The sequence below is a fragment of the Micromys minutus genome (genome assembly GCF_963924665.1).
Source record: "Micromys minutus genome assembly, chromosome: 10".
Lineage (NCBI taxonomy): Eukaryota > Metazoa > Chordata > Mammalia > Rodentia > Muridae > Micromys > Micromys minutus.
Genome location: NC_137979.1, coordinates 29029251 through 29043051, shown reverse-complemented (window position 1 = coordinate 29043051; position 13801 = coordinate 29029251). Strand labels below are relative to the sequence as shown.

The 13801-nt window shown below is 45.2% G+C and overlaps 1 protein-coding gene across 2 annotated transcripts in view; it reads left to right on the top strand.

Annotated features, from left to right (window-relative positions):
* SUPT6H (SPT6 homolog, histone chaperone and transcription elongation factor) overlaps positions 1-13801 on the top strand; it is a 31827-nt gene that overhangs the window by 12517 nt on the left and 5509 nt on the right. For both annotated transcript variants that reach the window (XM_080924000.1, XM_080923999.1), the window contains exons 12-29: positions 1088-1236; positions 1359-1457; positions 1537-1666; positions 1752-1902; positions 2039-2193; positions 2354-2549; positions 3003-3142; positions 3246-3363; positions 4689-4765; positions 4983-5118; positions 5415-5552; positions 5624-5791; positions 6715-6842; positions 7871-8078; positions 8696-8843; positions 9971-10113; positions 11205-11345; positions 13407-13602. In XM_080924000.1, the coding sequence (XP_080780126.1) occupies positions 1088-1236; positions 1359-1457; positions 1537-1666; positions 1752-1902; positions 2039-2193; positions 2354-2549; positions 3003-3142; positions 3246-3363; positions 4689-4765; positions 4983-5118; positions 5415-5552; positions 5624-5791; positions 6715-6842; positions 7871-8078; positions 8696-8843; positions 9971-10113; positions 11205-11345; positions 13407-13602 (2621 nt within the window). The remainder of the gene's footprint in view (positions 1-1087; positions 1237-1358; positions 1458-1536; positions 1667-1751; positions 1903-2038; positions 2194-2353; positions 2550-3002; positions 3143-3245; positions 3364-4688; positions 4766-4982; positions 5119-5414; positions 5553-5623; positions 5792-6714; positions 6843-7870; positions 8079-8695; positions 8844-9970; positions 10114-11204; positions 11346-13406; positions 13603-13801) is intronic.

Genomic DNA, 13801 nt, shown 5'->3' with positions numbered 1-13801 from the left:
GTCAAAAACTTGCTTCTTTGTTTTTGTTTGTTCTTTCAAGACAAGGTCTCTGTGTAGCTCTATCTGCTCTAGAACTCACTATGTAGACTGTTCTGGTCTTGAACTCTGAGATCATTCTGCCTCTGCCTCCCAAGTACTGGGACTAAAGATTATATGCACTGTGCCCAGCTAAAAGTGAACTCTAGCAGAGTGGTGGTCTACTTTTGTAATCCCAGTACTGGAGAGGTCAAACTGGGAAGACCATGGGTTCAAGCTTAGACTGAGCTATGTACAGCTCTATGGGGAAGTGATCTGACATTCATTTTGTTTTTCTATATTGGGAGATAAAAAACAAGCGATTTATTTACTAAAATTAAGTTGTTCAAAGAATCAGAAATTCAAGTTAGGCGTGGTGTCGCATACCTGTAATCCCAACACCAAAATTGGGTCACATTATGTCTGTCTCAAAAACTAAAAAAATAACCGCAAGCAGGAGAGTTAGTTTTGGTGAGTAGTACTTAGAAGCTGAGAAGTACTTTCAAAAGGACTTTGAACTTCACTAAGCACATGTTGGTGTTTGCCTCTTTCTTATAGAGCTTTTATTCTTGAGACAGTGAGCCCAGACTGACCTCAGATTTATAATCTAGTTAGTCTGTCTTTCTAGAGCTGAGATTACAGGCACGTGATGCCATACCTGGCCTTTATACATTCACTTCTAATAATTACTGCTGATCATTTCAGTTTGTGTCCATATTTTGTGTTAAGTGTGTACATATTGTACAGAATCTCATATAATGCAGTCTGGCTTCAAGCTGCTATTACTCCCAGCTCTGAAGTACTACACCCAGCATTCTTGTTTGCTTTTGAAGCAGGATGTTGCTCAGTGTCCCATGCTGACCTCAGCCTTGAAGAAAGCCTCTGGCTTCAGTCTCTAAATATTCAATCATGCACTGCTACTCCCAACAAGACGTATTTCGTAGCTGTGCTTGAGCTGTACCTGGGGACTGTTGTGTGACTATGTTCGTCCTGCTTGATCTTGCTTCCTCGAAACTAGACACCTTACGGCAAAGTTCCCCCAGTAACGGGGTGCTGCATCTTTCCCCTTCAGGCTCAAAGATGTTCAGTCAATGGATGAACTAAAAGACGTCTACAACCATTTCTTACTTTACTATGGCCGTGACATCCCCAAGATGCAAAATGCTGCCAAGGCTAGCCGGAAGAAGCTGAAACGCATTAAGGAGGATGGCGATGAAGAAGGTTCATGTCAAGAAAAAAAAAAACCTCCAGTCTTTCTGGCTGTGGCGGGTGCCCTTGGAGCTTTCTCAGATCCTTGGGAACACTCAAAACAAAAGCTGACTACCCTCAAATTTTGTTCCCAGGTGAAGGTGAGGAGGCTGAAGATGAGGAGCAGAGGGGACCAGAGCTCAAGCAAGCGTCCCGCCGAGACATGTACACCATCTGCCAGAGTGCTGGGCTAGGTAAAAACCATCTTCTTTGTCACCTGAGCATTCTGCTGGCTGGCTGCAGCCTCACCTGTCACTCTTCTGTTTGCTGTAGATGGCCTGGCCAAAAAGTTTGGCCTCACACCTGAGCAGTTTGGGGAGAACCTCCGTGACAGCTACCAACGGCACGAGACAGAGCAGTTCCCCGCAGAGCCTTTGGAGTTGGCCAAAGATTACGTTTGCAGGTGGGCATGAGGCAGTGGACCAGCAGGAAGGGTGACCTGGACGCTGAGACACCCTCATCCTACAGCTCCACTGTTGTCCCCACAGCCAGTTCCCTACACCAGAAGCTGTGCTTGAAGGTGCCCGATACATGGTTGCACTACAGATTGCCCGGGAGCCCCTTGTTAGACAGGTGCTGAGACAGACCTTTCAGGAAAGAGCCAAGCTAAACATAACCCCAACCAAAAAAGGAAGAAAGGTAAGTTGGGGAAAGAATGGCTGTTGTTCTTAAATGTGGCCACACAAAACAGCATCTACCTTGAACCCAAAGGCAGTCTTTCTTCAGGGGCCTGAGCACTTCCTGTCTGCTAATGACTCCCTGTCCATGTCTTTAGGATGTGGATGAGGCCCACTACGCTTATTCTTTTAAGTACTTAAAGAACAAGCCTGTTAAAGAGCTAAGAGATGACCAGTTCCTCAAGATAGGCCTGGCTGAAGATGAAGGGCTGCTCACCATTGACATCAGCATAGATATGAAGGGAGTGGAAGGGTAAGTTGAGCCTTGGGTTAGAGGAGGTTGGAGGTGGAAAGACATCTCTCAGGAATGTAAGCCACCATTTCTGAGTTAAGTAGGTTGTCATTGCTTCACTCATGCATGTCTGAGTATTGTGTTTTCTCTGTCAGAACCAGACCTTTGTGTCTTTCTTCAGGTATGGAAATGACCAGACATATTTTGAGGAGATCAAGCAGTTTTACTACCGAGATGAGTTCAGCCACCAAGTACAGGAATGGAACCGGCAGCGCACAATGGCCATTGAGCGAGCCCTGCAGCAGTTCCTCTACGTGCAAATGGCCAAAGAACTTAAGAACAAGCTGCTAGCGGAGGCCAGGGAGAGTGTTGTAAAGGTGAGAACCACAAGCTCATGCTTCTGTCCTCCCGGGGGTGGTACCAGATGTTTAACCCAAGGCCTTGCCATCAGCAAGCAAGTATTCTACCACTGACACATAACCCTAGCTCTAATGTCATTTTTTTGTTATATTTATTTATTAATTATGCATATAGGTATATGCACAAATATGTGGAGGTCGAGGTTACCTTTCAGAAGTTGATTCTCTCTTTCTACTATGTGGGTCCCATTGATTGAACTCAGGTGCCTTTACCTGCTAACACACTTTGTATATAGCCTAGGCTGACCTTGTGATCCTGAATGCTTATCCACCATACCTTAGCTTTCATTCTTCTTTGTAGAACTACTTGTAAGCCTTCCAAGTAGCTGGGAACATGTGCTCCCATGAAAACATGCCCTTGTCCCCTTGAAGCCCCTAGTGACCATAGTGTCTACTGTGTTTTTTCTTTAGGCCTGTAGCCGAAAGCTCTACAACTGGCTGAGAGTGGCACCCTACCGGCCAGATCAGCAGGTAGAGGAGGATGACGACTTTATGGATGAGAACCAGGGGAAGGGCATCCGAGTCCTAGGCATTGCTTTCTCCTCTGCCAGGTACCTGCCTGTCCTGCACCATCTCTCACTGTCTTTCATATTCTTCACATTCATGGTTCAAATTGCTAACTATAGTACTATTCTTTCTGTGACTGGCTGGCAGAGATCATCCTGTGTTCTGTGCCCTAGTCAATGGTGAAGGAGAAGTGACTGATTTCCTCCGTCTGCCCCATTTTACCAAACGGCGAACTGCATGGAGAGAAGAGGAGCGAGAAAAGAAGGTAACTCTCTAGAACACGGGTCACATGTACCCGAAATTCGCTCTGCAGTCAGTGAGATCAAGTGTTGTAGTGTAAGCAAAACAACAACAGAACCTCACATAAATAAGTTTGTCACACATTAAGTATATAAGCTGGAACCAAAACTCCCATGGACTAAAATACCAACCATTGAGAACACATTGAGAGAGACCTATGGCTGCAGTTGCATATGTAGCTGAAGATAGCAGTGTCTGGCATCAATGTAAGAAGAGGCCATTGGTCCAGGGAGGACATGTTTTCCCAGTGTAGGGGAATGCCAAGGCAGTGGGGTGGAGAGGGTGATTAGGAGTGAGTGCACCTTTGAGAAGACAAGTGGAGGGGGAGTGGGATGGAGAAGGGGATAATATCTCAAATGTAAATACAGAGAGTATCTAATTTAAAAAGTATGAGCCAGTAGAGTGTAATAAACCTTAGGGAATAGTATCAGATGTAAACCAGGCTGGCTTTGAACTCAGAGATCTGCCTTCCTCTGCCCTCCCTGACCCCTCCATTGCTGAGATAAAAGTATGCACCATCATACTTTTAAAGTTCTGGCAAGTTCTTTTAAAACATAAAAAACAATAATTTAATTAAACCACACTGTTTAGTCCTCTATTGATACTCTGACTTTGTTTTGAGACAGGATTTCTGTCGCTTTAGCTGGCTTTGAACTCAAATCCACCTGCCTCTGCCTCCCAAGGGCTAGGTTTAAAGGCTGGCTCTTGATCCCCATTGTAATATTTTAAAAATTCATCTCATCTCTGGGAATCAATCTTAATTGTACAGACAGTAGGTGGCACTGGGTTACTGGGTGTGGTTTGTTTCTAGTATAAAGCCAGTACTAGGCCTTGTGTCCTTCTGGATGGATCTGTCTTGGCTGCTTCTGTTGTTACTTACCAGCATCTGGGTCACACTGTCCCATGAGTTGAGAGCCACTGGGGAATTAAACCAACCTCTCCCTACTTCTGCCCTTTAGCACCCCCTTTTTCTAAAGAAGGATGAATTTGAATATTTCTGAATTTTTCTTTTTTTTTTTATCAAATGTCTTAAAATTTTGTAAGAACCTCATTCTAAAAAATAAGAAGTTAACTGTGGTTTATGTTCTTGTTGGATTAGGGCGTGTGTTTTTCCTGAAACAGGGTTTCTCTGTGTTATATCCCTGGAACTTCCTTTGTAAACCAGGCTGGCCTTGAACAGAGACTTGCTTGCCTCTGCTTCCCAAATGCTGGGATTAAAGACATGCCACCAAACCCAGAAAACTTTATATGCTCAGAGCTATTAAGCTACAATTTTTTTTTTTAATTCAGGCTCAAGATATTGAAACCCTAAAGAAGTTTCTTGTGAATAAGAAGCCTCATGTGGTTACTGTCGCAGGAGAAAACAGGTAAGGAGGAGCACGAGGCTCTGGGAAAGCCTGGGGCAAGGCTGTGGCCCAGTCACTCACCTCTTACTGCTGAGTGGTGTTCACATCCCCAGAAGCTTCTCTGGAGATGTGGTTCCTCTTTGTCTTTAAAGCTCTTCCCTCTCCACCTACACGTCAGTCAAGACACTCTTCATCCCTGATGAAATACAACTTTAACCAGTAATCTTCATCCTTCTAGGGATGCCCAGATGTTGATTGAGGATGTGAAGCGCATAGTGCATGAGCTGGACCAAGGCCAACAGCTTTCCTCTATTGGAGTGGAGCTGGTTGACAATGAGTTGGCCATTCTGTATATGAACAGCAAAAAATCAGAGGTAATGCTGATTCTCCACCTCGAGCCTTGCTCTGGGAACTGCTGTAGACCTCACAAAAATTGGACAGGAAATACAAGTTGTTAGGGCTTGGACTGTGCCTGTTAGTTTACCCGTGTACACACTGCTTCCTAGGCTACCACAGGTAGTTTAGATTGGCAACTGCAGAGATTAAAGTGATTCTAGGAAAAGAAGGTGCCAAAGAAAATAAGAAAGTGTACTCTAGCCAGGGTGGTGTGGAGTTCTCTTCCTGGTCATTGAAAGCACCCTAAGGTTCTATGACATTCCTCTGGTTCTAGGCAGAGTTCCGGGATTATCCACCAGTTTTGAGACAAGCTGTCTCTCTAGCCCGGCGCATTCAAGACCCTCTAATAGAATTTGCTCAGGTGTGCAGCTCTGATGAAGACATCCTATGTCTCAAGTTTCATCCCTTGCAGGTGAGTAGAATTGGCAAGTAGGCCAGGTGGGTAAGAAGGCACAGTGAACTTACTTGCCGCTGTGTTGGTAGGAGCATGTTGTGAAAGAGGAGCTGCTCAGTGCCTTGTACTGTGAATTCATCAATCGAGTCAATGAGGTCGGGGTTGACGTCAACCGCGCCATTGCCCATCCTTACAGCCAGGCCTTGATTCAGTATGTCTGTGGCCTAGGACCTCGAAAAGGGACCCACCTGCTGAAGGTAGGCTTGTATTGATTAAAAATAATCATTTCATTAAGTGTGAAGAATTTTTGCCATTATGATTGACAGATCAGAAAGTAAAATAGGTTGTTGAAAATTACTCAGCCCATTGAGTGTCAGAGTCCAACCTCAGGCCCAGGGGACTGAGCCCTGCTCCTCACTATACTCTGCTGCAGCGCACTGCACTACATACACTACACTGACCACAAGCCATCGTGGAAAAACCAGAAGAGCTGAGTTTCTTCTTCCAGTGGAAACAAGAAGGGATTTCAGAGAGAGCGTCACCAGCATTCATACATTGTTTTTCTGATGTGAATGATGCTCACTCTACATGTGTTGAGACATACTTTTAAGTCATGCACAGTTACATGTCATTGCCTTTTTGTTTCATTTTGTATGTTTAGGGTTTTTGGTTAGTTGGGTGGGGGTTTTTTGCTTTTTTTTTTTTTTTTTTTTTTTTTTGTTTTGTTTTGTTTTGTTTTGTTTTTTGGTTTTTTGAGACAGGGTTTCTTAGTGTAGCCCTGGCTGTTGTGGAACTTGCACTGTAGACCAGGTTGGCCTCAAACTCACCCTCCCAAGTGCCTGGATTAAAGGAGTGTGCCACCACGACCTCGCCTTGGTTTTGTTTCTTGAGACAGTTTCGTGTAGCCGTGGATGGCCTCAAGCTTATGTTGTAGCTGAAGTGGACCTTGAACCCTAGTCTCTCTCTGACATGCTAGCATCACATGGGTGTGCCACTATGCCTAGCTACTCCTAGTCTAATGGTAAGGTACAGCCCATGAAAGACATTATTGGTTGATAACAGTGATGTCCCAGATAAAGTCGGACAGTTTGTGACATAGAGCATTTATTGGAAGCCAGAAAGCAGTCTAGGGAGGCAGAGCCCAGTTAGTGTCCTACTCACTTCTAGCCCTCTTCCCTAGATCTTGAAACAAAACAACACTCGACTCGAGAGCCGGACTCAGCTGGTCACTATGTGTCACATGGGTCCCAAAGTCTTCATGAATTGTGCTGGCTTCCTCAAGATCGACACTGCCTCTCTGGGGGACAGGTGATACCCTCTGCTTAGACAGGCCAGGAGCAATTCCTTGGGCATTGATTTGGGGCTTCGGGGAATTAGGCCTTTGAAAGGGTCCCAGGCCATTGAAATTAGGCAATGTTTTTTATAAAAAGGTAAGACGCTGCCCCTGTCATATGGAAAAGATCAGTGAGAGGCGTTTACATGTGAGAGGGACACAGAAACACCAGCATCATTTTCAAGGAGAAAGCAGAACATTGTACTCAGGGTTTGTCACAGCCAGATAAGGTTGGGAACAGCAAGGGGCCATGGGAAAAAGAGCATGGGTCTGAAGAGGTTCAGGACGGGGAGAGATTTGTTTGTTTTAGGATGGTGGTACTGAGACTTCACTATTGACCTCTTCCTCTCCAGAAGTTATCAACTCAGTCTTTGGAGGATCTTTTCCACGGGCACATAGCTCCTCATTCAGTAATGGAAGTCAGTGGGGAAATAGGCTTCAAGTTCTAAAACTTCATTTTCCACTCAGCTTTGCTGTAACACTCCACGAATAACATAGGCCCATGTGAGTGCACGGGCAAGACCAGCCTGGGAAGGCTTTATGGGGGAAAACAGCTGCCAGAAAATTTTCAGAGGTTTTCTTCCCCCTTGTTTTATATTATGACTCCTAAGTTCACTATATAAAATTCAACAGAACTATTATACAGAAAGTGGAAGTCCCCCATAATTCCACCCCCCAGAGAAAATTACCATAACAGTTTTTTATGTATATTACAATTTTTTAAATTTTATTTTTGCTATGCATTTACTAACTACTCATTTACTTCAAAAATGAGATCACATGGTTCATAGTGTTTTGCAGTGCATTTTTCACGTATCAATATATCATGGCCATCTCCCCATGTCAGCAAACATAAAGTTACTTCATTCTTTTTAATGGCTGTGTAGTATTCCATCATATGGAGTACCCTGGTTTGCCCAGCCAGTTCCACATTGGTGGACATTTGGGTTGTTAAGTGAAACTTCTGGTTTTTAATCTTTCTCCAATTCTGCCATTCCTCCAGCACTGACTCATACATTGAAGTTCTTGATGGCTCTCGAGTCCACCCTGAAACGTACGAGTGGGCCAGAAAGATGGCAGTGGATGCCTTGGAATATGATGAGTCTGCAGAGGATGCCAATCCTGCAGGAGCCCTTGAAGAAATCTTGGAAAACCCGGAGCGACTAAAAGATTTAGACCTTGATGCCTTTGCAGAAGAACTAGAGAGACAGGTAGGTGACTGTAGGCCTGGCAGACAAAGATTCATCTGTAACAGCTGTGTGGGAAGAGACTTGGGTAGCAGATGTCCAGAGAAACCTGGTACTGCTGTATCAGAGCCTGGATTCTCTCCTCTCCTTGCCCATGCTATACTAGGTCTCTGAAGGAAGCTTTTAGCCACTCTCTAGTGAGCTAGAAAAGTGTCGGGTACTACAACCTTTAAGTGAGGGCAGGACAGAGGGAAGCACTTATTCCTCCTCCCAACAGTGGAGCTTTGCGTTGTTCCTTCATATATGGATTTCTGAAATATGGACTTCACAGAACAGTGTCTGCGGGTAATTTTGAAGTTTCCCTTACTGAAGTAGGAGCAATGGCATACCTCTCTAATAACTAATCCCAGCTACTCTGGAGGTTAAGGCATGAAGATGGCACATTTGGGGGCCATGTAGACAGCCTAGACACCATTGAGGGAGAAGGTGAGAGAGGACGAAGCAAAGGAGAATTTCCTGTTGTGAATGCTGACAGGAAAGAAAAGCATGGACAGTGCAGAGCTGCCTGCTGCCTCCTGTCAGCAAACTCTGTGAAGCAGGTTGAAAGCTGCAGTGCCTTTCCTGATGGACCTTTTCTTTAGGGCTATGGTGACAAGCACATCACACTCTATGACATCCGAGCAGAGCTCAGTTGTAGGTATAAGGACCTCCGGACAGCCTACCGCTCTCCTAACACAGAGGAGATCTTCAATATGTTAACCAAAGAGACACCAGAGACCTTCTACATTGGTAAGTTATAAGGCTGCTTGTATTTGGGGAATGCTGTGTTGGAGGACAGAGTATTTTGGCATGAAAAGTGATTCCAATTGAAATTAAGATTTACAGGTATGGTGGCACAAGCCTTTAATCCCAGCACTCGGGAGGCAGAAGCAGGCAGATCTCTGAGTTTGAGACCTGGCTGGTCTACAGAGCAAGTTCCAGAATAGCCAAGGCTGTCTTGAAACACAAACTAACAAAGACAGGTTTACAATTCGTGTGAGGAAAACCAGGAGATCTTTGGTCCAAGTTTGCTTTCCTGTTGCTGTGACAAAACACTGACCAAAGGCCTCTTTGAGGAGGAGAGACTTATTACATCTTCTCGGTTTATCATGGGGGAGGCCAACAAGGCAGCTCAAGGCAGGCACTGGTAGAACAGACACCACAGAGGAATTCTGCTTGCTTTTACTGGCTTGCTCTCAGGCAACCACCTTTCTTCCACATTCCAGGACTGCTTGTCTGGGGTGGCACTGCCTACAGTAAGCAAGCCCTCTGATATTAATTAGTGGTCAAAAAAAAAATGCCCCCCAAAAGAAATGTCCACATGTCAATCTGATTGAGTTAATTCCACATTTGAAGTTTCATCTTTTGGGGCGGTGGGGGAGGGGGGTCTCTACGTGTGTCAAGTGGACAAACTTCACCAGTACAGCTCTTGGAAAAGAAGATAGGGCCTAGACTGGAAGTCAGAATGAAGATCAAGTTATATTTCTGCCCATGCCTGTTGACTCACCATCTTGGGAGGGTGGTGCAGGAAGATTATCAGTTTTAAGGACAGCCTTGGTAAGAGTTGATCTCACCCTACAAAGTAAAAGGGAGGGCTCAGGGTAGCACTTTGCTGGAGCACTTCTAGTGTTTGCAGGACCCTGAGTTCAGTCCCCAACACGGCCAAAATAGAGGTAGAGTTCTACTTTACTTGCAGCTTGCTTTTGACATCTTCGTAGAGTTGTCTTACAGGCATCATTTCCCTGTATTAAGTCCAGGAAAGGTCTCTGTCCTCCAGACAAGAAAGAAATCAACGGAGATGCGGGAAGCGGGGTGTAGTGTCGTCTGAGGGGTGGGTGTGATCAGCTCTCCACTGTTAACCTCCTTCTGTCCTCCAGGAAAGCTCATCATCTGTAATGTCACTGGCATTGCTCACAGGCGCCCGCAGGGTGAGAGCTATGACCAGGCCATCCGAAATGATGAGACAGGGCTGTGGCAGTGCCCCTTCTGTCAACAGGACAACTTCCCTGAGCTAAGTGAGGTATGTCCTGCGTGTTACTGCAGTGAGCTTTCTTAACTGAAGTTTGCTGAGGGGAGAGAAATGTTTTTTCTCACCAAACAAGTTTGCAAAGGCAGAGGGGGTTTCTTAATGTGAAATCTCTTCCTGTGTGTTCCCTTACCTTCTGCTGAAGCCACTGTAACCTATAACTCCCTTCCCACTTTGTGCCTGTCACTACAGCCAGTTAGGCCATGAGACTACACATGCTCACCCACAGGAGTGGGCAATGGCCTTACTTACACTGGCTTGAAAGTATGTGTCAGCACTGTGCGATTTCTGTATTATTCCCACTCTAATTTTCCCTTTTTTCTTCTAGGCATTATATGCCTGTCTTCTTTTTTATCCTAGAGACAAGGTCTTATTATGTAGCCTTTGCTGGTCTGGAATATATGTAGACCAGGCTGGCCTTGAACTTTTAAGAGATTGGTCTTCCTCTGCCTCCTTAGTGGGGAGTGAGATTAAAGGCATGCACCACCTCAGCCAACTATCATATTCTTTTCTAAAACCACCAAGCATGTTCTGGTTTTTCACTTATTAGATCCATTATAGCAAATTTCCTGCATAGATGCTTGTTACACTCACTAAAGCAGAACAGTATTTTATGTGTGTGTTCACTCCGTCCTGTGTGTGGAGGTTAGAGGACACTTTGTGGGTGCTCCTGTTGTGTGCATCCTGGGCATCAGACTAAGACCACACTTTGTGGCAGGAATATTTCCCCACTGAGTCATCTTTCTTGTTCCCTGGCTATCTTTTCTTTCCTCTCTCTCTCTCTCTCTCTCTCTCGCTCTCTCTAAGATATATTCACTTTATTTAAGGTGTGAATATTTTGACTATATGTCTCTGAGTACCATGTGGTGTCCTTGGTCTCCTCGGGGGTCAGAAGAGAGCATTGGCCTCTTATAACTGCAGTTAGGGTTGGTTGTGACTTCTATGTGGATTCTGGGAATATAAGCCAGATCCTCTGTAAGAGCAATAAGTACCCTTAACCACTGAGCCATCTCTCCAGCCACCCTGGCTGCTCTTTTTTGTACACACAAGCTCCAGAATCTTAATAATCCTCCTCTGTTCTTCAGGTCTGGAACCATTTTGACAGTGGATCATGCCCTGGCCAGGCCATTGGCGTGAAAACACGACTCGACAATGGCGTCACCGGCTTCATCCCTACCAAATTCCTCAGTGACAAGGTGGTGAAGAGGCCAGAGGAGCGAGTGAAGGTAGACGGTGACCAGGCTCAGGAGTCATGCACTCTCCAGTTGCCCTGTTGGGCTTTCTAGCTTTGAGCTTCCCCCACCAGAAGTTAGGCTCTGTTCCCAGTGACTGCTGGTGGGTAGAGTGAAAGGATTATAATAACTGGAAGAAGCTGGGGAGAGCATCTGAATGAGTAGTGGCTTTTGTCTACTGTCTTTGTAAAGCAGTTTCTGCTGGTTGCCAGCCCTTTGGGAGAGGGTTTCTTCCTGTGTGGGAAGCTGTGTTCTCAGCAAATGGCAGGAAGTGAGACTGAGACCCAACACCACAAACAAGAAAGCTCTGCCTGTTCTCCGTGTTGGGTGGTGTTTTCGGGAGATTTCAAAGGCTGTGAGGCACAGCTCTGTCCATAGACTACCTCTGAGCTTCAGAGTGGCCCAGGGCCACATAGAAGGAACTTCCAAATGAGAGGTTGGCAATACATCTCCCAGCTCCCATCTGTATTACATCTTCTCCTGAGGCTGCCATGGAATTAAAAGCATGCACTACTAGATCCAGTTCCACCTTAGTTTTAATGGTACCTCATCTGGCTTTTTATGTGGGTTCTGAGGATCAAATTCAGATCTCAAGGTGCTGAAGAGATGCCTCTGTGGTTAAGAACATTGGCTCTTCTTCAAAGATCCTGAGTTCAGTTCCCAGCAGCCACAAGACAGCTTACTTGCAACTGTAAATGCCTTTTTCTATTGTGCTGAGGTACACTCAGACAAAGCACTCTATGTATGCATACATAGATAAATCTTTAAAAATATTTCAGGTCTTTGAGTATAAGAGAATATGCATTCATGGGAATAAAATATTCTTTGTTTTCAAGGGTAGAATTTCATATAACCCAGCCTGGCCTCAAACTCAGTACATGATAGCTGAGAATGACCTTGAACTTCTGGTCTACCTGCCTCTACCTCCCAGATATGCCATACTTCTTTTTATGCAGTACTGGGAGTTGATCTCAGGGTTTTGTGAACAGGCATCATGACCAAGGCAACTTACAATAGAATTTAATTGGAGGCTTACTTAAGTTTTAGGTTAGTTCATGATCACCATTGTGAGAAGCAGACAGCCATGGCTCTATAGCAGTAGCAGAGAGGTTTTTAGTTTTTTTAAGATTTATTTTATTTTATATATGTGAGTACATTGTAGCTGTCTGTAGCTGTCTTCAGATATCCCCGAAGAGGGCATCAGATCCCATTACAGATGGTTGTGAGCCACCATGTGGTTGCTGGGAATTTGAACTCAGGGCCTCTGGAAGAGCAGTTAGTGCTCTTAACCACTGAGCCATCTCTCTGGCCCTAACTTAGAGTTTTTACATCCTGATTCATGGGCAATAGGCAGAGGAAGACACTGAGCCTGGCCTGGGCTTTTGAAGCCTCGGTGCCTATGCCAGTGACACACTTCTTCTAACAAGGACACACTTCCCAATCCTTTCAAACCATTCAGCATAGACTAAGCATGTGAATATATAAGCCTGTGGGGACATTTTTATTTGGCCACCACACCCTTTTTGAGTCTGGGAGAGCTGTGGACTTAGGGCTCAAAGATGACTTGTTTTGTTTTTGAGACAGGATCTCTGTGTAGCCCTGGCTGTCCTCAAACTTGCTCTGTAGACCAGGCTGGTCTCAAACTCAGAGATCCAGCTGCCTCTACCTCTGCAACTGCCTGTCAAAAGAGACATTCTTAATAAAGCCAAGATTTTCAACGGTATCCAAACAGACTGCCTTAAGCCTGTTTAAGGCATATCCATATTTACATGGACTCATCAGGAAAAATATCAAAAACAGCTATTCACTTCCTTTCAAAAAAGGGCATGAGCTTTAGATAACAATGTGGGAGGAATAACCGTGATGATAACTCCAGTTTTCCAGCTAAGAGTGAGAGGCGTTGGTACAGGATCCGTCTACCCACCCCCACACTCCTTTGGTAGCTGGCTTTGGGCAAGTCCTACCTTTCTGTCTGAGCTTTGCTCTTTTATGTGAAATAAAGCATTGGGCTAGATGGTCTCTGTCCCTTCCAGCTCACATGTTCTGTGGATCTAGGTGGGGATGACTGTTCACTGCCGTATCATGAAGATCGATATTGAAAAGTTTAGTGCAGACCTGACCTGCCGGACCTCAGATCTCATGGACAGGAACAATGAATGGAAACTGCCCAAGGACACCTACTACGACTTTGATGCTGAAGCTGCAGACCACAAGCAGGAAGAAGACATGAAACGAAAGCAGCAGCGGACCAGTGAGTGCACCTGAAAACAGCTTATACCAGAGACCTAGGCTGCAGAGTTTCTGTGCATCGGCTTACCAGAGCGTGTGCCCAGTTTCAAAGCTCTGGGGCCTAGAGACATGAAAGGCAGTCCTGATCAGGACTAGAACCCAGTCTCCCGTGTACATTTTGCTAAACTTCATTTCCTCAAACAGCTAAAGAGCTAGGGCTA